Source organism: Crotalus tigris, unplaced genomic scaffold (assembly GCF_016545835.1).
Source record: "Crotalus tigris isolate CLP2741 ecotype Arizona unplaced genomic scaffold, ASM1654583v1 scf7180000023720.1715460, whole genome shotgun sequence".
NCBI classification, from domain to species: domain Eukaryota; kingdom Metazoa; phylum Chordata; class Lepidosauria; order Squamata; family Viperidae; genus Crotalus; species Crotalus tigris.
This window is the reverse complement of record NW_024100139.1, coordinates 1285500-1308070: the sequence shown is the minus strand read 5'-3', so window position 1 is coordinate 1308070 and position 22571 is coordinate 1285500. Positions and strand designations below refer to the sequence as shown.

Sequence of the window (22571 nt, the reverse complement as noted above, 5' to 3'; positions counted from 1 at the left end):
AGCTGCCAGCCTCTGGAGGAACTGGTTCTTGAAGTGGGGGAGAGGGAACAACAGGTAGGAGCCATCAGAGAAGGCTGGACTGGGAAGAGGCCAGCGAGACCTTGGGGGGAGGGGGGGCAGCCTGCTTCTCCATGCAGAAAGACCAATGAAACCCCCCCTCCCCCCAACCTGCCCTTCCTTGAACACAGTCCACCCTCCCTCTTGCGGTTGGGGAGGTCCTGTTATTCTGTGTGTGCCTTCTGGAGTGAGAGCCCCATCTTGACCTGTGCAATTCCCTCGGAGAACTGAGCAGTGCCACCGGTCACTAGTCTAAGCTCAATGCAGCCAGTGGTCTCTCCCCCCCCCCCCCCCAACAGTCTTGGCTGTCCTTTGGCTCAGGTTTTTCTGAATCAGCACAAAGAACTGAACACAATACTGGAGGTGCAATTTGGTATTAATACAAAATAAAATGAAACAAACATCTTCCAAGTAGGCTTTTAGGCTTTTGCCTAAAATTCTTCTGCCTCCCTTTTAGCCATTATTTTTCTTTCCTCCTTGGACTGAACCAGGCCTTTGGCCTGAAGCCTCCTTTGGGCTGGGGGGGGGGGCTGGTTCCCTTGGCTCTGATCCGGTTTCGGCATGTTGCTATCTTCACTCACCCTCCTTTTTGTTCTTAATGTTTTAAGCAATTTGCAAACCACCTGGTGTTGCAGGGACTTGGGAGGCAAATACATTTTATTAATGCTCCAAAGGTGTTTTTTCCAAAAGCAATTGGACTTTGTCTTTCCTTGAAGACATTTCGCCTCTCATCCAAAACGTTTACTCAGTTCTCATCAGATGGTGGAGGATGGAAGGATTTACATTCTTCGCAGTCAGCTCTCTCTCTGAGGCCACCTGGAGGTTCATTTGTGCCCTCGGGGTCACCTGAATAGTGCACAATATCACTCATTTCATCAATGAAACATTCTGCCTTTGTCTCTCTGAAGTTCGACTGTTTTCTACTTCTGCAACATTATTAAGATACTGCGCTGAAACTGTCTTCTGCATTCCATCCAGGTGTGCATCACCACTTGGCTCTCCCTCCACATCTCTAGTAAAGGAGAAGACCCTGGTTCACCTTGCTCTCTTCCTCGTGAGCATGGTCCACCAGATCTTCTGATAATTTGCCTTTCTGAACTAAGAACTTGTCTTCAGTATATCTCACCTTCATCAAAAGTACTTTATAATTGTTTTTAGGACAGATAGGACCAAATATTTCCATTCAATGGGGGAGACTCTAGAATGATGCTTGTCTCCATGCCCCATTTACAACACAACTATTGCAACTGAGAAGGTATCAGGGCAGCTTTTAATATAGGGGAGGAGACCAGTCAGGAAGAACTATCTGCAGAAGACTCTCCTCCCTCTGGGCAGAGAGGTCATGTCAGCTCCCAGTCATAATGCTGCTATTCTGAGGGGAGGGGGGAATGTTACTTCGGGACTGAATTTGTGTCAAGCAGCGAAGCCTCCTGTCTCTGGGACCACTGCGTGCTTCTAGCTTGCTAACAGTGCTGGAGGGGACGAGGGGAAAGCTTTGAATCCGCAGGTGTTCCTTATCCACGTGAGAGGTGAAGAGTTGTTTTGGCAGCTAAAGTTTCTTCTCATAATAATTACTGGAAGGTATATTGGACAATGTGGCTGAACTGTCAGAGAGGGGAGGGAAAGTTTTACTCTTTTAATGATCTGTTTTCCGCCATAGTTTCAGAGTTAGCTTTTCTTCAAACTTGCCGGATTGTTTTATGCCTAATAAAGTTAACATTGGAGTTCATCAGTTACAGTAGAATTGGAGCTGCCTAAGTCATTGAGAAAGATCCACCCCATATTCCACTGTAGTCTGTTAAAAAATGAAACGGTTTCCCCCTAACCCTAACCCCCACCTGTACCTGAACCATTGATGGTAGAAGGGGAACAGCATTTTGAAATTAAAGAAATCCTTGACTCAGGCACACAGAGGGGAACCACTCAACACCTAACAGCATGGAAAGGTTTCCCTTCGGCCCAGGACAAAGGGGTAAACAAGAAGCACATTAAGGCCCCTAGAATACTTAAATGCTTCCACAATCGGTACCCAGATAAACCAAAATGAGTATAACCTTTGTTTTCTTGTTCCCCGTTTATTAATTTCTCTCCTGCAGGTATGAATCTCCTTCTTTAGGGGGGCAGCGTATCAGGTCCCTGTCAGAGTGCTGCCATTCCGAGGGGAGGGGGGAATGTTACTTTGGGATTGAAGAATTTTATGCTTTTGCTTTGGTGTACAGTATCTGTGTGGGAATTAGGGACTCCTTTCTGGCCAGCTCCCGCGTGTCACTAAGGTCGCAGCGCCAGAGAACGACTTGTTATTACCTTCTCATCTTGGAGCTTTCACACCTTCACACAAGTGGATTGGCTCCTGATGGACCGGGGCATTGTGTTGGGGTTTGAATGATGGGAAATTAGCTTAACGCTTCACGCGGGAACTTCAGATTCCGCCTGGCTTCTTTGCGATCACTTTCTCTCAGTAAAAGATCCTTTTGAAATAAGGCTTGTTTCAAGAGTCATGCTTTCCGGAGAAGAGAGCCGAGGCAGGACCTTACAGGTCACTCTCGGATGACGTTGGGCACAAAGTTGGGCTGGACAAATGCAGCAAGTGCCTCGGCATACATCTTGTACCTTCCAGTCATCTGGAAAAGAGAGAAAAAGAAACCGCTATTTTCACACACCAGCTGTCGCTGCAAACACTTCCAAAATGGTATTTCAAGCCTAGGGGCTAAGTTGTTTTTTAAGCAATCACTGTTAGCATCCCCTAACAAATATTCACGTTAATGATGGAAAAGGAGATCCAATTTTCCAGGATTAACTTACCAAATGCTTCATAAAATGAATTGCTCCCAATTATTATATATCTGAACACGGCAACAGCCTGCTCAGATGCTATAAAACTACAGAATATGACATGAAAAGTACTGTTCAGGGCAGGTTGTGTTACCCCCACTCTGCAGAGACTCTCAGCCTATGATGGGCAGCTACAGGCCAGGGCCAGAAGGCAACCAGGCTGGTGGTCAATCACTGCTTCCTGGGGTTTCATGATTGGCTCTCACCAGTCCCCAAAGCTACTTTGCAATAGCTCTCAGTGGGGCCACATTGGTTCATACCTCCAGTGGCATCACGGGAACACTGAATGTGTGGAAACCTTTATATCAACCCTTCTGAGGGGGCAGTCTCCCATTTTATACACTGGAGAATCACTCGAAGGATGGAGGGCACATATCCAGATAAAAATATTTTGTCCAGAGGAACAAGAGAACCTTAGCTCTCGTGCAGGAAGGAAGGAAGGAAGGAAAGAGGTATTTGCTTCCCAGCCAGCAATGTTCTGGGAGAGATCATGATCCTGCAGGAGTCCATCAGCATCAGGGATCTCAACTGCTCTCTCTCTCTCTCTCTCTCTCTCTCTCTCTCTCTCTCTCTTTCTCTCCCTCCCTCCCTCCCCCCCTCTCTCTCCAAGCGCTAAATCCTTGGAAGGGCAAAGGTCATCCTAACAATTGATCTGTTTGGCCTGTAAAACCTTCCATTAATAGACAGGAAGATGAAACAGAGATCTGAAAAAGGGCCCAGGACAAGGACTACAAAACTGATCCTCGTGAGATCCTTACCTTGCAATGCAGGATGTTGATATGGGAAGAGCTGCATCCTGCCAACTTTTTCCCTACCATTGCTGGCCTCCAAAATTGTTTCCAGTCACAATAAATAGGGCTAGCATAAAACTTAGGTCAGCAAGACCTGGTTGTAATTCTTTGAGCTGTGGTTAAAATGCAGCATTACAGGCTAATTTTGCCAACTGCCAGAAGTTCGATTCTGACTGGCTCAAGGTGGACTCAGCCTTCCATCCCTCCGAAGTGGGTAAAATGAGGACACAGATTGCTGGGGGCAATAGGCAGACTCCGTACACTGCTTAGGGCTATAAAGCACTATGAAGCAGTATATAAGTTTAAGTGCTATTGCTACTGCTTTGGACCCTCCCAGACATGTTTTGCACCAGGTGAAGGTTCTGGGTTTCTTCTGAGATAATGCAAGATGGCTGCAGCTAAGCAACTCACCGCGGAAGCTGAGACTGGTCAGAGGTGTTTGGGCCAGAGAAGCTGCTCAAGGCCCTAATCACTGATCAGTCCAAAAGCAGCCTTGGGCGTGTCTCTGCTCCTTCACAGGGTGCATTTCGCTGCTCGGGTCCCATGCAGCAAAGGCCCTTCTGGGTTGGGGGTCTTGTTCGTCTGCCCTGCCTCTGGGCTCAGAGGGGATTCTTGCCCTTGAGAAGCAGCCACCCCACTGCTGATAAGCCTGAACTACTTAAGGAAACGGGGGCTCTTAAATAAGTAACACCATAGGCAATTCTTGAAAATATCTCTATCTTCTTAAGTCAGTGGTGGTGACCTAAGCCGCCATTGCCCCAGCCTCACCTCCCCCGTGACCCCCTCACCAGCAGCCCCCCTGGAGGAGAGACACCCCTGAGTGTGGCCCACGCAGAGCAGTGCAGCCAAGGACATGGCAGCAAGGCAGCGTAGAGAAGACTCTGCCCTCACGCCCCATCCTGCACAGTTGATGCTGCGGGGCACAGGCAGAGAGCGTGGCTGTCATGGCGCTGCTGGGCTGCCCTGGCAATCTGCAGCGGCCATGGAGGCAGTGAGTGGCCTTGTGGGCAGGCAGGGTGGGAGATGAGGTGGGGGCAGAGCAGGGGCGGGGCAGGAGGTAGAGCAGGGGCGGGGCCAGTTTTTGGGCACTTGGTCTCTAAAATGTTCGCCATCACTGTCTTAGGTAATCCCTTTAAGGAGTGTCAAATAACCAGCATGGCTGCATAAAGAACTCTCTGATAAATTGAAAGGTAAAAAGGACAAGTACAGAAAGTGGAAAGAAGGGCACATAACTAAGGCAGAATATCAGCAAATAGCCTGAGCCTGCAAAGACGAAGTGAGGAAAGCTAAGGCTCAAAATGAACTAAGGCTTGCGACCAAAGTCAAAAATAACAAAAAAAGCTTATTTCAACATATAAAAAACAAGAAAAAAGTAAAGGAAATGATTGGTCCATTAGTGGAAGAAAGTGGCAAGAAGGTGACAAGCAACAAGGAGAAAGCAGAACTATTTAACTTCTTTTTCGCATCTGTCTTTACACAAAGTGAAAAAACACAAAGTGCTTTACACAAAGTGAAAAAACTCAACCTATCAAAAATAATGCCATAAAAAACAGAATAGAAACACACGTTAAGATAGGCAAGAAAATGGTAAATGAACACCTGTCCAGCCTAGACGAGTTCAAATCGCCAGGACCAGATGGATTACACCCCAAGGTTCTCAAGGAACTGGCAGATGTGATCTCAGAACCACTGAACTATATTTTTCAAAGATCCTGGAGCACAATGGAACTACCAGAGGACTGGAAAAGAGCTGATGTTCCCATCTTCAAAAAAGGAAAAAAAATGGATCCAGGAAATTACAGACCTATCAGCCTGACCTCAATACCTGGGAAGATTCTGGAAAAGATAATCAAACAACAAATCAGTGAACACCTGCAGGCAAACAAAGTCATTACTAAAAGCCAACATGGGTTTGTCAAAAACAGATCATGCCAGACAAATCTTATTGCATTCTTTGACCAAGTGACAAAATTAGTGGATCAGAGGAATGCTATGGATATAATTTACTTGGACTTCAGTAAGGCATTTGGAAAAGTAGATCACAACCTACTACTTGATAAGATAGAAAAATGTGGGTTAGACAGCATCACCACCAGATGGATTCATAGCTAGCTGGCTGACTGGCCGTACTCAGTGTGTGGTTCTCAATGGAACCGCATCTACATGGAGGGAAGTGTGTACTGGGGTGCCCCAGGGCTCTGTTCTGGGCCCAGTACTCTTCAACATCTTCATCAACGATTTGGATGAGGGAATAGATGGGGAACTCATCAAATTTGCAGATGACACCAAGCTGGCAGGAATAGCCAACACTCCAGAAGACAGGCTTAAGATACAGGAGGATCTGGACAGACTTGAACACTGGGCGCTATCTAACAAAATGAAATTCAATGGCGAAAAAAGTAAGGTTCTACATTTAGGCAAGAAAAACCAAACGTAGAGGAATAGTATAGGGGGTACGTTGCTCAATAGTAGTAACTGTGAGAGGGACCTCGGAGTCCTAGTGGACAATCACTTAAATATGAGCCAGCAGTGTGCTGCAGCTGCCAAAAAAGGCAACATAATGCTAGGCTGCATTAACAGAGGGATAGAATCAAGATCACATAAAGTATTAATATCACTTTACAATGCCTTGGTAAGGCCAAACTTGGAATACTACATCCAGTATCTCAAAAGATATTGAGACTCTAGAAAGAGTACAGAGAAGAGCAACAAAGATGATTAGGGGACTAAAGCATATAAGGAAAGGTTGCTGGAATTGGGCACGTCTAGTTTAATGAAGAGAAGGACGAGGGGGGACATGATAGCAGTCTTCCAATATCTCAGGGGCTGCCCCAAAGAAGAGGGAGTCAAGCTATTCTCCAAAGTGCCTGAAGGCAGGACAAGAAGCAAAGGATGGAAACTAATCAAGGAGAGAAGCAGCCTAGAACTAAGAAGAAATTTCCTGACAGTGAGAACAATTAACCAGTGGAACCACCTGCCTCTAGAAGCGGTGAATACTCCAACACTGGAAGTTTTTAAGAAGAGACTGGACAGCCATTTGTCCGAAATGGTACAGGGTTTCCTGCCTGAGCAAGGGGTTGGACTAGATGACCTCCAAGGTCCCTTCCACCACCACCACCACCACCACCACCACCACCACCACCACATTATATGACTAACTTGGATCATCATGATGGAATTATTCACATTTAAATTAGAGCACTCTTTTTTTCAAAAGAAAGGTTTTAAAACTTTACAGAACGAGGATAATGAATATTTCTCCAATCTGTAATAGTCTTGTTCCCTTGATCACGCAGAATAAAATATTATTTTCTAATTGTCGATGGCCATATTTGCAGGTCCTGCAAAATATTAACCTTCCCTGAATAGATGTGTTTTTCCAGAACACAAATATAAAAGATGATATTCAGCAGAATAAAAGCCACCAGAGTTCAAAATTCCCAGATCTGAAATACCTATTGAACAGTTTGAGAGATGAAAAAAGTCTTACCTTGAAATTCCATTCATCATTAACTTGTCTGCAAAGATTTAGATCCATCTCTGCCACCAAGAGTCCATCTCGGGTTCTTGACAGTCCGGGGGTCCGACTTCCATTTGGACCGGCTATATAACTTGAGCCATAAAAATAGCCCAAGTCACGATGAGCTTCATAAATTAATACAGAACAACAGGGTTTTATTAATAGGCAGCAAAGAGATCCACCACAGCAGAGTGACGATTGCATGTGATCAGGGCCATATTATTCTTCTGTTGGAGATAATTTAAATCATCCCTTGCCCATCAGGTTCCAAATTCAAGTACCCCAGAGAGAAGATGGGAGAGCCCCCCAGCTTCCCAAGTGTTCTATTTGTTAGGCTTTTCATTACCCTCCATCAGAATCTGCCTTCCTGTCTCTTAAATCCGTTGATCCTGCCCTCTGGCAAGAGAGGGACACCTTGATTCTTGCTGATGTGCCCTCTTTCCAGCTGCTATCTTCTCTTCAGGAACCTTTTACCCAGGACTCTCCTTGTCCATCTACCTAACCACCCATTAGACTTATATGGGGCCTTTTCTTCAGCTCAAGGGATATAAATAGCCCCCCCTCAAATTCTCAGGGGGGAGGGGAGAGCCACCAAGTGAATTTCCATAGCTGAGGATGGACATCGACCTGCTCTACTTTGATGCTCCCAATCTGTTCTCCTGACACATTTCTTGGTTGCCTGTTCATCCTCACTCTCCTTCACAGAAGCCTTTCCAATTTGTCTGAATCCTTTTCAGAAGCCACAGTTAGTTCACGGAGAGCAGAGTGAAATTTTGTTCTAGTTTCGGGTCATGATCATGTTGTGACCAATCGCAACTCTAGATTCTTGTCATGTTCACTTTTCCAAGGAATAATGTGTTTGACTCTTTTTTCCTTAGGCCAGCATTTCATAGCCTAATGTACTTCCATTGTTGTTTCCCAGCTACCATCAATATCACTCTCTTAGGAAGGAAAAGGGCAGTGGACAGAAGCAGTGCCCTGCTGTCATCCTCCCACTCCTGCCAGATTTCAGCCCTCAAAGACTTTGGGGAGACAGTGGGGGAAGAGCTCCTGCAGTTGCCAGCCAGCCACCCCCCCCCCCAAGGAAAAAACCATACGCACCCGGTTTTCCATCTCCAGATGTAAAGGGATTTGGGAAAAATTCCTGTAAGAAGCCAAAAGGTACAAACTGAATATCCCCCCTACTCTAAAGCAGGGGTGGGGAACTATGGCCCTTTTATGACTTGTGGACTTCAACTCCCAGAATTCCTGAGTCATTCATGCTGGGTCAGGAATTCTGGGAGTTGAAGTCCACAAGTTACAAAGGGGCCAGAGCAATCCTTGTCCATCCAATAGCTTCTGTCTGCCTTGGAAGCATTTATTGCATCTTCTTGAGCGGTTGTTGGCTTTGAGAAGGAAACATGGAAAACAGTGATGCCTGTACCTGCCGCTCCCCCTCCCTGGGGCAAGTACCCTATGACTGGACCCCCCCAGGAACACTGGAGGCGCCTGGAGCTTCCAGGGGGAGGACCCCCCTCTGGGGCAACAAGCAGAATTGTGGTTGGCATTCAGCGTGTCTAGGTGGTGGGGAAGGAAGGGAAGGGCAAGTCTCCTTAGCATGATGGGGCACTCCCCTCCCCAGAAATGGTGGGAAGAAGGCATTTAAGAACACAGTGAGAGTTTGAATGTTCCCCACACACATCCCTTATGGACTTAAGCATACACACAGGTGTCTTTATCAACTTCTATATCAAGTATTTATTACATATTTGTTATATAGAGAATTCTGTTGTCCCTTAAATCAACCATGTTTCGTGTTAACTGCTCCGTATTTAGCAGAGAGAGACTTTTACCCACAGGATAGCTAAGAAAGCACTTGAATGGCTGAGAGTTGATTCATGGCATGAGCCCCCCTCCCCCATGCTCCTCAGAATGGGGATTATGTACTTGACACACAAGACAACCTCGCAAGGACTATTTTCTCTAAAGCGACGGTTTCTAAAGTCAAATCTTTGGCCAAGGATTGCCGAAAGGCCTTACCGTCCCCACGCGGTTGATGGCACAAGTGAAGCAATGGTTGGCAATGGCGGCATTTCTCGCCTCGATGGGCCACATGGATTCACTGTAAAGGCCACCAAGAAAATTATATTCTGCAGACAAACTTTCTCTCCCACCCACGCGGCTTGTTTTGTCATGAACCTCTCCATTGGGCACCCCGATGGACATGCAATAAAATCCAGCAAACATCTCGTAAGACCATGAATAACCAGGAACGAAAAATGAACCTGCCCAAGAGCTACAGAAGAGGGTTAGACTTGTTGAAGAAGCCACTTTGAGAGGGCCACCACGTGGCCCCCTGGGCACGGGGCGTTCAGCAAAGCAGAGCCCTATGGGAAGAGGGTCCTTGTTGCATTTGACTTGTGCCTCAAGGCAAACTCAAATCCAATAAAACTCTTTCTGAGAAAACCCCAGTGCCACGTTTTGCACCAGTTGAACATTTCTGCAAGGAAAGTCCAATTTACAAGGAAAGTCCAATTTACAAAGTTTCACTGTTTGGATGACAGACCAGCTACGAGCGGGTGCTGGGTCTTCACCTTGATTTTCCCAAAGTAGTGGTGATCTGAGGACCACCTGAACCACCTGATGCCAAAGTTTTAGAGGCAGCAAGACCCACCCACCCAACCCAGCTGCCTCCCGAACTCTACCGATCACCAGGACCTCTGTTGGGTCTGTTTGGACTGAAGCAGCATTTGCTTATTTTCATCCTCTCCTTCTTTGCATCCAAACCATAATTTAGGCTTTTTCTTCCCCTCCCAACTGTTGAAGAAGAGATGTGGAAAAATTACAGGGAAAACCCAACTTCCAAAGTCCATTTGGGGGGGGGGGTCTGGCTCCTTTGGGTCTCCTTAAAAGAAACATGATGGTCTAAAAAGTCTGTCATCTGAAACAGCATCCAGTATATAAACTTAATATAACCTAATCAGGAGGAACCTGCCTGCAACTAGTTATGAAGCACTCCTTTACATTTCCTACATAATCTTGGACTGTTCTGCATTATTGTAGGTGGGAGACTCATGCTTACCGGGTAATGGGTGAAATAATAAAGGTTGTATCTTGTCTCTATCACTGTTTTACCTTTTGCATTATATAACCTAGGTTCCTTACATGAAGAAGTTTCCACCTCTAAAACTTGAAAATCAGTCTTCTGTATCTGTGCTGCTATGCACTCATGCAGAGAGAGAGAGAGAGAGAGAGAGAGAGAGAGAGACAGACAGACAGACAGACAGACAGACAGACAGACAGACAGACAGACAGAGAGGAGAGGGTGGAGGTTCGTTCTCTGAGCTTATGGGTTGGTTTCTGAATATTTTGTTACCAGGCTAGGTAAAATCTTCAGTGGACTTTAGCGGGTGTCAGTGTTGGTGGTCCTCTGTTTATAAGGGCTTCCTGGGGTCAGTAGGTCTTGTAATAGGGAGATCACATCAGATGAGGATGTGATAGGTCTTGTGAAGGATCAGGTGTGGGCCACATCAGGTGAGGATCTTGTATTGGGGCTTATAATGGGGAGGTAAACATCAGCTGAGGGTCACTGGGAGGTGAAGTGGTGGTTGAGCGGTGGTTGGGGGTTGCACGAGTTGGCTGAGGGTCGTGCTGTTGCTGGTTGGCTGTGTGGCTGATTTGAATTCTGAGGACTTCGTAGGCTAGTTGCAGGAATTCTATTGATGGAATTATTTCTGGAGTGCCAAGCTCCAATAAACTCGCGAACATGGTAATAGCGTTGCCGATGATTCTTGTATAGCTCCAATTGATCCAATTGAATCCAAGACCCATCACAAGATCCTCACCTGACGTGACCTCCCCATCACAAGACCAACTGACCACACAAAACCCTTATAAACAGAGAAACACGGACACCCCCTAAACTCCGCTGAAGACTTTACCTAGCCTGGTCACAAAACCTACACCGGAGCTACAGATAGTTGCAAAGAGAGAGAGAGGAGGAGAGGGAGAGGAAGAGAACAGAGACATTAAGCTGGCAAGTCTGCACTGCTGCCTGCCTTGGAAAAGGCTCCCAGACTTCTCATCAGTGCAAGGAGCAGAGCCCAGGCTTCTTCTGGCATTTCTAATGGAGAGGAAGAGGAAGGCCACGGCCTCCTTTTGGCTCTCCTGGCTGAAGGGGGCAGATGGGGGGGGGAGATGCCGTCCTCTTGGCAAACCAGGATGGAACAATGGATGGAAGGATCTGAGCTTCTGGAGACAAGGTTTTCATTAAAGACAGATAAGTCACAGACCTGAATCCAGATCAAGAGACTATCTGAATGCCTTCTCATTAGGAAGCTGCCAAATCCTACTATTCATGGGATCTATCCAGCTATTTTATTCCATTTTTCTGCAACAAAATGATGGTTACTATACCTGAGTTTGCCAATGGTGGCCGAAGGGTTAAAGATGATCTCTGCTCCATTCAAACTGTACATGAGCCAGTTGAGGGGATGATGGCGACCAAAGCAAATATTCACCGCAATCTTCCCAAATTGGGTCTCAAACACTGGGTGTCCTCGGTCCCCTTCCAGGTAATATCTTGACTGCAAAAGAGACGATCCGCCACCTCAGGACTAAATCACGGTTAGAACTCCGGAGCCTCTTCTACTCCCACCCTGAAGGGCTGCTGTCCACCTTCTTCTCACACATTTCAAGAGGGAGAACCCACGAGCCTCTGCAGATAGGCCACTAGAGCAGCAGGTACTGCCAAAAGCTCTATCCTTATGTTTAAATGAAATCTAGGTGGCTGCAACTTATATCCCTTGTTTCTGGCCCTAGATTCTGTGGCCTGGGAAACGGTTCCTCTAGGACCCCCTTTTATGTAACTGGACCCTGGCACCACTTCTCCCCTCCATCGCTCTTCTGCAGACCATTCTCAAGGCCTGGGTCATCTTTGTTGTCCTCCGAATGTCTTCTGACCTGCAATACGCATCTGATATCGTCCACGATGCTCCAGGCATGGCCTCACCAGGGCTGAGGGAGGGGTGGGTGAAATCTTCCCCTTCTTTAATGCAGTGCTTTTTCCATCACGGCTCTGAAGTGCGCCGCTCTTGGGTGTGAGAGCTTCCGGCAACCCTCTCGCACCCAAGCCATTCTCCGACATCGTGCTTCTAGCATGAATCCATCACCGTGGACCTGTGTGCGTCCTGTATTTTACCCCCCTAAATATAATACCTGGCATTTCTCTCAGTTGAAGGACATTTTGTCCTGCTGATCCCAGACACTTTCTACATTATCCAGATGAGACTGCAGTCTTCGTCGCTCTTCCTGGGTGTGGGCCAGACCTCCCAGCTTTGTGAATTAGTCTTCCAACAGATGTCTGGGTAATTGAAATATCCCATCACAGCCACTTCATGGTGTTTTGAAGCTTCCGTTATTGCTTTAATAAATATTTTGACTGGTTGGTGGTCTGTAACAGACTCCCAGCAAGACATCTTTCCTATTAGGTTTTCCTTTTATCTTAACCCAGATGCCTTTCAGGCTTGTACTGTGTTACCATCGATGTTGGGCCCATCCAGGACTTCAACACCTCCCTCCCCTCTTATGCTGCCTTTTCCTCAGTTCAAGGTCTCCACATCAAGTCCAACGTTTCTCTGGGGGGATCTTGTAATCCTTGATCGGTCTTTGTGCCTCATGATACTCAGCTCACGTTGTTGCCCGTATTTCAAACTTTAATGCAGGAACAGTGAAGGTAATAAATTTGATTGTGACTTCAGTCTCCCCTTTGCTTTATTTCCTTAGTTTCTTTATTAAACTTGTAGCCTCCAAAACATTTTTTTTTGCCTATTGTTTTTAATTCATTACCTATGTTCATTATTTGCAAATGATTCTCTAGAATCTCTCTAATTGCACTCCGTTTCTTGAAGTTCCCTTCCATGAAAAAAAAAAGTTAATTAGCAGGAAAATAACCCAAGTTAGGACACAGAACAGTCAGAGGCACTCATTTCAGCCCATCTCATCCATTTAACCTCTGTTGCTACTACCTAGCTCTAAGCTGGTGGTAAAAGCCCTCTGGCTACATCTGAAGGTATTCAGAATAGCTAGAGAAAACTTTACCCATTTCTTCCAACAGCAATTTCAGTTGTTTTACTGGACTATGCACAAATAAATTCCTATCCAGTCTATGTCCAGCCCCATCTAGAGGACACCCCACCAGGACTGAGCTGTTCACAGGGCGTGTCCTCTTTCTGCAGACCCTTCCCCAGTCATTTCTCGCTTCCACATGAAACCTGGAGAGCTGCTCAGCACTTTAGTTTTCAAAATGCACAGCTTGATCCAAGGCCCGATGCTTCAGAAGACGCTCTGAGCGCTCCCACATTCCCAGGAAGTCCCAGCGGTTAAGGGGCAGTGACTGGTGATGCTTGGCGGTGTGTCTGGAGGGGAGGGGAGGAGAGGAAAGCTGGATGTTTGGCTATGCCAAATGTCTGCTTGCACCCAGAGCCGCTTGGTGAGTTGGCTCCCCAATCGCTTACAGATTTGCAGCAATGCTCAGGTGACTGGAGGCTTTGTCCTTTGCCCAGGATTATTCCACTATCACAGTCTGACCATGAATAAAAATAAACCTGCAGTAGAAAGTAAATTTTCTGTACAGCTGGTAAAAAGCAACACAGGGAATATTGCAGGGAGGGAACTATTCCGATTGAGTCCCTGGTTGCTTGGGGGGGGGTTAGGGTATACACGTCTCCTCATTAGAAATCCGGTGGCCATTTGTTCTTTCCTTGGTTGTTTGTCCACTTGGCTAGGAGAGGGAGACCCAATGGAATCTGTTCCAGAGAACCTTTGCCCCTGAGTAGATTCGGGCCTTCACCCCTCTGCTGGCACACTGACATCTTCCTGGCTTCGCTGAGCCTTGATGAGGCAATTGCAGCTCCCAGAACAAGTTGCAAAACTCCAGGGCTCCCACCCTTGGGAGGCTCTCCTGAGGCAGTCCCACAATGCAGCTCCTCCAACTTGAATCTCAAATCCCCAAATTAGCCCATTTCACCCTTGAACCCGCAGTTTTGCCATCAAAATGGGATCCAGTGTGGAAGTTTGCCCTGGAACGCTTTCGAAACCAAACCTTTTACATCCTCTATCCTTCACCAAACAGCCAGGCCTGGCTCTCCTGCCCTGCCTGGTCAGAGGGAGGGGGGCTGGCCTCATCCCTGATCACCCCTGATTGCAGCCTCTGCTTGCTGGATGCCCATTTTTTTCTTTGGGCTGCTCAGCTGGATCATCCAACTTTGCCTGCTCCGAGATCTCTGCCTTTCCATCAGCTACTCTCCATTCTTCCCTGCACACGACTCCCTCTCAGTGCCTTGGGAAGGATCAACCACCATTTCCAGTCCTGGGAATGCTTTTCTGCCACCTCCAGACCCCAAAGCTCCAGCCCTGCAGAGACAACTGGGGTCCCCAGGCCCCCTGGCCCTCCCACACTCACCTCATTGAAGTCGCCCACCCGGGGGATGTGATTCTTCCTGCTCTTCCCCAGCACAGAACCAGAGCTGGAAATGACCACGGCTGAATTCCACAGAGTTCCTCCATGGGCAGCATCTCTTTCCAGGATGGGAGAGACCACAACCAGATTGTGCTTCTTAGCCAGCTGCAAACAAAATTATGCCACGTTGTATTTAGCCCTTTGGGGGCTTTGTTCATTCAGAAAGATGGCTGCACCAGACAGGGCAATGGCGGAGCAGAGCTGCCCTTTTGCAGAGCACCTCTGAGATGATCCAGGAGCATCGTGTTCAGCGTTCATTTTCTAGAAACAGAGCAATTATCCTCTCTGTGCAACTTAAAGTGAATGATTACGTTATTGTCCTTTCTGGAAAGAGCATTTTGCATTATATTTCAACCTTGAGAGGTCATGTCTTTCTTGATCCAATTACATTCTCTCTTCCTTCCCCTTGGATCATCTTGTGATCCCATATGTCTGAATGTTACCACAACATCCCCCAGGATGCAATTAATCTCACATTAATAGTCACCCATCCTTGAACTTACTCTTTAGTGAAAATAGTCGAGATGCTAACCAGAGCAGCTTTGTCCCTCTGGAGTCAGCAAATCACTTCACAGAACAACATGCTTCCCACTCAAGAAGGGAGGATGAACTTTCAGGCAAGATCACTTGGATGCACAAAGCTGCAAAGATGCAGCCTCCTTCTCCTCCTCATCAGAGACCCAATCCACCCATTTTGATTGAAACAATAAATGGAGCCAAACAGGACCACCCAGGCTATACATTTCTCACTGTTAATTCCTTCCCAACACACTCTCATAATAAACAAAGGTCCGATTTAGCTAAATGGGTCTGACTCCAAAATGGCAGTGCACACAATCACAAGCATGATCAGTCACAGACTCCTTCTGGCAGAGTGGCTGGCTCCTGCAGTAAAAGATATTCACAGTCCTCCCAATTTACAGAAGGATGAGAATGTATAGAGGGAAATGCAGGATATGAATGCAAAACAATATTACGCAGAACCAAACTGTGTGCCACAAACAATGTTAAAAGAACAGCATGCGTGTCAACCCAGGGCTCCCTTCTGGGCTGCAGAGGCCTTTCCTGAGGGCCAGGGCTGATGTGCGTAAGTGGCGGCAAGCGACTTCAGAAGAAGTGGGCCAGTGGCGGCCACGCAGGCTCCTTCTGGACAGGGCTGTTGATGCCGCTGCTGCGAGGCGAGGCAAGTGTTGGGGCGTGGGAAGCCTGGCTGCAGGGGCCCTGAGGTAAGCAGATGCGGGGAGCGTGGGGCAGGTCCATTTCTCCCCCGTCTGCCTCATCTCACCTCGTGGCGGTGGCACTGAAAACAACCAGAAGGAATGCATGGGCAGCCAGCTGCGCAGGCTCTTTACTAGGGCTTATTTTGGGGGTATGGCTTATATTAGGCACAAACATAAAAATCAAGCTAGGGTTTATTTTCAGGATAGGTCTTATTTTGGGGAAAACATGGTATTTGCAGGGGGGGGAGCAAAAAGGACTTCTCTACCATTTGACAGAATCTTGTGGTGGGTCCGTCTTCTGCTGATTCAGCAAATTCAGTCCATGGCAGTTTCTCTTGTGTGCAGAAAGCAAACGGCATGGCTGGTGAAACAGCATAAAAAGAAATGAGCACCAACTTTGCTCTGGTTAAACAAAACAGCTTTTAACCTGGTCAGGAAGCCTGTAAATATTGACTGACTTGCTCTCTGCCACTAATGCAATCATCTCTGCAAAGATGGAAATCTAAACCAGGTGAGCGGGGTTGACTTTGCTGTTTTATGTTCCTTAAAATCAAGGTCAAGTATTTGCAAAATAGTCTTTCATTTTATTTTAAAACTCAAGCTCTTAACAGAAAATATTACAACAAATTTCAGAGGAATACTGATGTGGGTCTTATATCAGGCCAAGCTATTTCCCCCCCCCCCCAATCCAGGCTGTTCTCTACTGAAGTCAATCAGGATCGATCGATCGATCGATCTCTCTCTCTCTCTCCCTCTCTCCCTCCCTCCCTCCCTCCCTACCTACCTACCTATCATCAATTTTTGGCAAATCCTGCCAAAAAAACCAGTCCCACCAAGCCCTCCCCCCTCCCCTGTCACTGCCTCTCCTCTGCCCACAAGAATGGAGGGGGGAGAGCTTCAAGAAGACCCTCCTCCACCTCAGGGACTCTCTCATCCTGGGCAGTCACCTCACCTCTCCAGAAGGAGCAGCGCCCCCCTCACCCGCCAGGCCCCTCCCTCAGGGGTCTGGCCAGGAGCTGCAACCCAGGAGGAATTTATGATTTTGCCCAGTCCGAGAATCTCTCCCCCCCCCCCGCCTCTTCCTCCTTTTTCTGGTCCTGCCTCTGACTGGTCTTTTAGCTTTGCCTTCTGGCCGTCTCCTCTCCACTTCATCTTCATCCAAGATGGCTTATGCCATAATAAATATATTTTCCTTCACAGGGTTATTTTGCAGCACAATGAAACCTACCCAGCAAGGTTATTTCATGCCACTCCCTCCCCATGGATGCTAGCTCAGTGCAGCCCTTCCACTCCAGACCTCCCCATAAGACCAACGTTTGTCTGGTTAATGAATTATTCTATAAATCCGAGCTTGGAGACCACTTGCGACTTACTCCAAGCCTCTTGGAAACAGATCACATTTACTCCACATATTTCAGCCACTTCCACAATCTCTTGTATGCGTCTGTGCAGTGCAGCTACCTAGGCAGAAGCAGCATTGAAGGTCAAAGCAACATAAAGTGTTAATAAATTACTATTATACTCCTCCCCTCCCCCAAACACAGGTAAATGCCAAGTGAGGAAAGGGGTCGATGCCCAAGGATTGCGAAAGAGGCTTTTTAGTGAGTTCCATACTAAACGTTTCTTAAAAGATGTAAAGGAGCATCTCCTCTCCCTCTTTGAGAGAACAAGAGCCAGCAGTTATTTGGAGAATAAGACTAATAATGTTTAACTTTTAAGCCCAGCAAAAGGGACAGCATGCCCCCCCCCCATGCCAAAGGGGCCATTAGACATCCTGGAATCACGAGCAGCTTCTGCTTCTGCTCCCCAAGGAGGACTTCCTTTGCACTGGCTGAAACAAGGAACACTAGCTGGACACTTTGCCCACTTCAAGCCAATGCTCAGAGCCAGGGGGGCATCCCTGTGGCCATAGGACCTTCACACCCCAAAGTCACACACATGCCCAGAGCTTGAGTAATGAAAAGGTTGTCAAAAGAGGACAGAAAAGATGACAGCCATCACTTTGAATTGTGTACTTCATCAAAATGACTTTTGTATAATTTATTACAATGAAGACAATTGTATGATTTACAACAGTGACAGGCAGCCAAACCTTGCTTGTGGCCTTGTGAAGGAGACATCCTTTGTGGACTGTATCTGAGGATCTCTACCTGCAGCCTCATTGTCCTAGACCTAGAGCCCACCCCAAAATCATCTCACTACCCTTCCTCTGAACTTGCAAAACGAGGAGCTGGCAGCAGCTGCCCCACCCGATAAAACACGCGGAGGGTGCGGCAGGCAGAATTTTCACCTCCCGGCCACTACACATCCATGTCCCCACCAAGCCCTCTGTGGTTTCCATCTGTCCCAATGTGCTGGTTCCACATGTCCCTTCCAGGGTCCAAGGGCCCCTGCAGACGAACAGTGAATGCCAAGTCTGCAATGAGAACCTCCGCAGCCCCTACCTGCTCAGCGACAGGCGCGTCTGTGGCCAGAGGAATCTTGTTCTGGACCAGCCCCACTCGGACCAGGCATGGTTGCCGCAGCTGCTCTGGTGCCGCCTCGAACTTGTGGCCCTGCAGCTCAAAGTCCCTCTCTGCAGCAGCCGAGAGAGCCTCCTTGGGCAGATCCAGTGGCCTGAAATAAATTGAAGAAAAGGAAGGAAGCCTCTCTTTTTTTTCTGCAATTGCCAAAATAATAAAGGCATCTTCAGACTTTTTATATCCAAATGAAATGTGGAAAACATGCTAATTGGGCAGAAAAGTAAAAGAATGCCAGTAAGTAAACACGGGATCTAAAATGTCACGGAGGTTAGCTTTTCAATGTACCCATAACTATGTATAAAGTTGGGACAGATGATACCTCACACATGAAAAGAACTTCTAAAAGTCTCCCTGAAGCTTTGTGTGAGCACTTTTTATTCACTTGAAAACCACAACTGACTTTTGAGGGGGACACCAGGCACAATCTCCAGGGTGAGCACAGCCAGAACCAAATCTTTACTTCCTCTCCTTTATTTTTAATGCACACAAAGTGAACCCGGCGATTAATAGCTGAACCCTAATCCCTGGACAATCCCAGGGGGGGGGAGGCTGCATGTGCCAGGTGCTGCACCTCCACCTCCTCCCAGCGCTTGGAAGGGAGAGGGCTCCCAACGGCAGGTCGGTGGGGGGGGGGAGGCAGCTGGAAATTCCATGGAAATCCCCCTTCCATCAGGCGGGGGATCAGGGCCGGCTCGGTGCAGCGCCAGAAGCCCAGCCCAGGAAGGCAGGGGAGCCTCTGGCGGGGCCTTTCCTCGAGGGGGGGGACCCGGCCAAGGGCTCCTGCAGGCGAGACCCCCCGCGGCTGGGTGGGGCTCAGGTGGGCCGGCTGGAAGGCCAGTCCAGGCTGCGACCCTCCCCTCCCCTCCCTCCGCCGTTGCCAGGGCCCGGCGCAGGTCTCGGGCCCGGCGGGGCACGCTCGGAGTGGGGCCAAGTGGCAGAGGGGCCCCGCCGGGAGGGGAGGCCGCCCAGGCTCTCCCGGCGCACCTGAGGGGCTCCCCGAGGAGGAGCCGCTTCGCCTCGGCCAGCTCGGCGGCGGGCAGGTGCCGCTCCAGGCAGCGCTCCAGCGAGTCCAGCCGCACCGCCATCGCCGCAGCTCCGCTCTGCCCGGACGGCGCGGCTGCCGTGCGCGGGAGGCGGGCGCCGGTTAACCATTAAGCCAGCCTCGCCGCTCTTTAACCCGCGGGAGGCGCCCGGGTGCAGCCGCGGCCGCCTCTGGCCACGCGTGGGCAGCCCCCTCTCCTGCGCCGCCCCGGCCGCTCTTTCGCGGGAGGCTCTCCGGGCCCCGAAGACTGGATCCCACCGGGCGGGGGGGCCGAGCTCCGCGTGCAGCCATGGGCGGAGCTGGGAGGGGCGCCAACCCATCTGAGAGCCGCGGGAGCGACCGGGCCCCAACTCCCCGGCTCCTGTCCTGCCTCTCCCTGCCCCGTCCCGAGTCCCCCAGAAAGCGCTTGGTGGGAATCAGCCCTGGGGAGAGCGATGCGGGGCCCCCCCCACCAGAGGGCAGACCTGCTTCCCCCGTTCACTGAGACGCCTCTTCTGGTCGGGGCTGATCTCCAGCCGCCCCCCCTCCTCATCCCGCGTGGGGAGCCGCGCCGGTGTGTGCGTGGCGACACAGGGCGGGAGGGGCCGATGCAGAGGCCGCTGGTTTTGTTCCCCCGCCCCACTTTTGAATTCAGCAGCAGGCTGGAAGTCTCATCCCTGACGGGGCCTCGAAGAGGGATGGGCAGAGTGCGCAGGAGTTTTATTTCACCTGTTGTGGTGCACGTCTGGCGACCAAGCGCTGCCTTCCCCCGTTGCTGAGGTCCAAGCGAGTCTGGGGGTCCCACCAGCCCCTCCGTACCAGCAGTCATCTGGCTTCCCTGCCAGCCCATTTCCCAGTTCTCTCTGACTGGATGGGAGCCTAGACCTGCAATTTAATTGCCCTCAGTGGGACCGATTGTTCCATGGGCTTTGTGTTGTGGAGGCTGGACACAGGCCCCGCCCATCCGACCCCCGCCCTGGGAAAACGGAGGCTTTCCATCCCAAGAGAGAAGGTGCTCCCAGCCAGGAGGGCTCGCTGCTCAGAGAGAAGCTGCAAGCACCCCACTCCGAAACTCCACTTAAGGGGGTCAATCAATGAATCAATCAGAATAGAGCTGGAAGGGACCTTGGAGGTCTTCTAGTCCAACCCCCTGCTCAAGCAGGAGACCCTATATCCAGTGGTGGGATTCAAATGGTGAACAACCAGTTCTCTGTGTGGATGCCACTTCCAGAAGCCCATTCCGGTCCTGGGCAACAAAAAATTAGCTACCGGTTCTGCTGAAGTGGTGCGAACCGGCTGAATCCCACCACTGCTGTCCAGTCCCTTCTTAAAAACCTCCAGCGATGAAGCATCCACAAGCTGTTCCACTGGTTATTCATTTTCAAAGTTAGGAAGTTTTTTCTAAATTCCAGGTTACTTTTCTCTATTGCTTCTTGTTCTGCCTTCTGGTGCTTTGGAAAATAAGTTGACCCCGTCTTTTTTGTGGCAGCCCCTCAAATACTGGAAGACTGCTCTCATGTCCCCCCTAGTCCTTCTTTTCTCTAGACTAGTTATACCCATTTCCTGCAACTGTTCTTATGTTTTTGTCTCCAGGCCTTTAATCCTGTTGGTTGCTCTTTTTATGTGTAAGCACAGCCAGCTGGGTCCAGCCGTACCCTTTTTTAGGCCCAGACTGTGTGGGCCTGGTCCCAGGATGGCTTCCAGCTCTGGTTGATTCTGCTGCGGGAGTCATGCTCCCTCTATCCATGCAGGCTTCGGGGCTCCAGGAAGCGGCCTGGCCTTGTTTTGGTGTCCATCTCCTCAAGGAGGTTGCCTAGCTGAACGTTTGCTTTTCTATTCTTAGCCTGAACTTTCAGCATTCCACACACACACACACACTCCATGGCTTGTTTGTTTGCAAAGCCGTCTTGGCCAAACTCTGTACGTGCCCAAGGAGCTGACTTGGGAGTGGCTGGGATGAAGATTGGAAAGCTGATCCCACAAAAGGAAAGCTAACTTGAAAAAAGAACTTTCTTTTCATGTCAGCGTTGACTCCCAAGAATTACAGCAGCTTAACTCAGTGGAGAAGGAAGCCCTTTTGCTTGCAGGGTATAACGCAAACAGAAAACTCTGCTCGGTGCACATGAAAAACTGATGGGGTGTCAATTTTACCATTGTAGCCACCATCTTCACTAAACTGATCACAACCTACTACTGTTGGTACTACCCTTGCTTGCTTTTGGCACAATCTTTCTACTTTTATTTTTATTATTATCATTATTATGGCATGCTGAGTTTTGCTTTGAAATGGGATGGAAACGGCTGAGTTAATCGTAGGTTTGTATTAATTTTTGTTATAATTCGGGCAAGGCAAGCACAGGAGGTGTATGCTTTAAATGCATCACAATTCCTTCAGTCCTTGTGCAATGCTACTGTCTTCTGATCCCCTTTTAAAAAAATAAATCTGATAGCCAAGCTGAATCTCCCTTCACCAGCCCCCCTCCCCCCATCACCCTTCCTTGCACTGTTTTTACCAAAGAAAAAGAGAACAGATACCTAAGGGTCAGTTTCCCAGGTGGGACGTGTCTTTGGTGGCCTTAAGAAACATAGCCTGGAGATAATTGCAAGGAAGCCGGGATTTAGGCCCACCTGGGAAAATGAGTGGTCAGTGCTTTCCTTAAAGGGCTCAAGTCACCTTTCTTTTCCCCACTTCTGGAGCAAGAACCTCTCCCTTTGGCAAGAGACGCAAAGTATGCATCCAGACGTGCTCCAGAGCAAAACCTGAGGCTCTCAGACCTGGGCACCCTCAGTTGGGGACGAGGCCTCCGGTGCTGCCACTGCGTTTGCCACTGGCAATTTTCTCTGCAATCAGTGCTGGCCTTGGAAACTGGTTTTCAGGGGACAATCCTGTGTGGGTGGGATTTTGGGGTGATGATTTGGGAAAAACGAGCCAGACTATTCCAATTATATTTGAAGAAAAGTAAGCAAGAACCTCATCAAAGTAAGGTGTGCTTAGTTTTTGGTTGCATCATGTGTGACTCAGTTTGAGGGAGAGAAAAGAGGTGAGAAAGAAAATTTTCCACATGGAAGCTTAATCTTTTCTTTAAAGCCTGAGCTGTGGATGTGTCCCA

General features: G+C 48.7%; 1 protein-coding gene across 3 annotated transcripts; it reads right to left on the bottom strand.

Annotated features, from left to right (window-relative positions):
- Positions 1-695: 695 nt before the first annotated feature.
- Positions 696-20029, bottom strand: UPB1 (beta-ureidopropionase 1). Of its 3 annotated transcripts, XR_005553927.1 has the most exons (11): positions 19425-19747; positions 18363-18534; positions 17292-17379; positions 16185-16279; positions 14642-14803; positions 11596-11765; positions 9220-9301; positions 8302-8344; positions 7171-7325; positions 2362-2678; positions 696-903 (listed from the first exon to the last, which is right to left on the bottom strand). XR_005553927.1 is itself a non-coding variant. In XM_039321172.1 (10 exons), the coding sequence occupies exons 1-10, from the start codon at positions 20012-20014 to the stop codon at positions 2595-2597; spliced, it is 1119 nt and encodes a 372-aa protein (XP_039177106.1). In that variant the 5' UTR covers positions 20015-20029; the 3' UTR covers positions 2117-2594. The 3 variants fall into 3 exon arrangements, 2 of the variants coding, with proteins under 2 accessions (XP_039177106.1, XP_039177105.1); XM_039321172.1 differs by lacking the exons at positions 696-903; positions 19425-19747 and adding an exon at positions 19947-20029 and having other exon boundaries at positions 2117-2678; XM_039321171.1 differs by lacking the exon at positions 696-903 and having other exon boundaries at positions 2117-2678.
- Positions 20030-22571: the final 2542 nt, after the last annotated feature.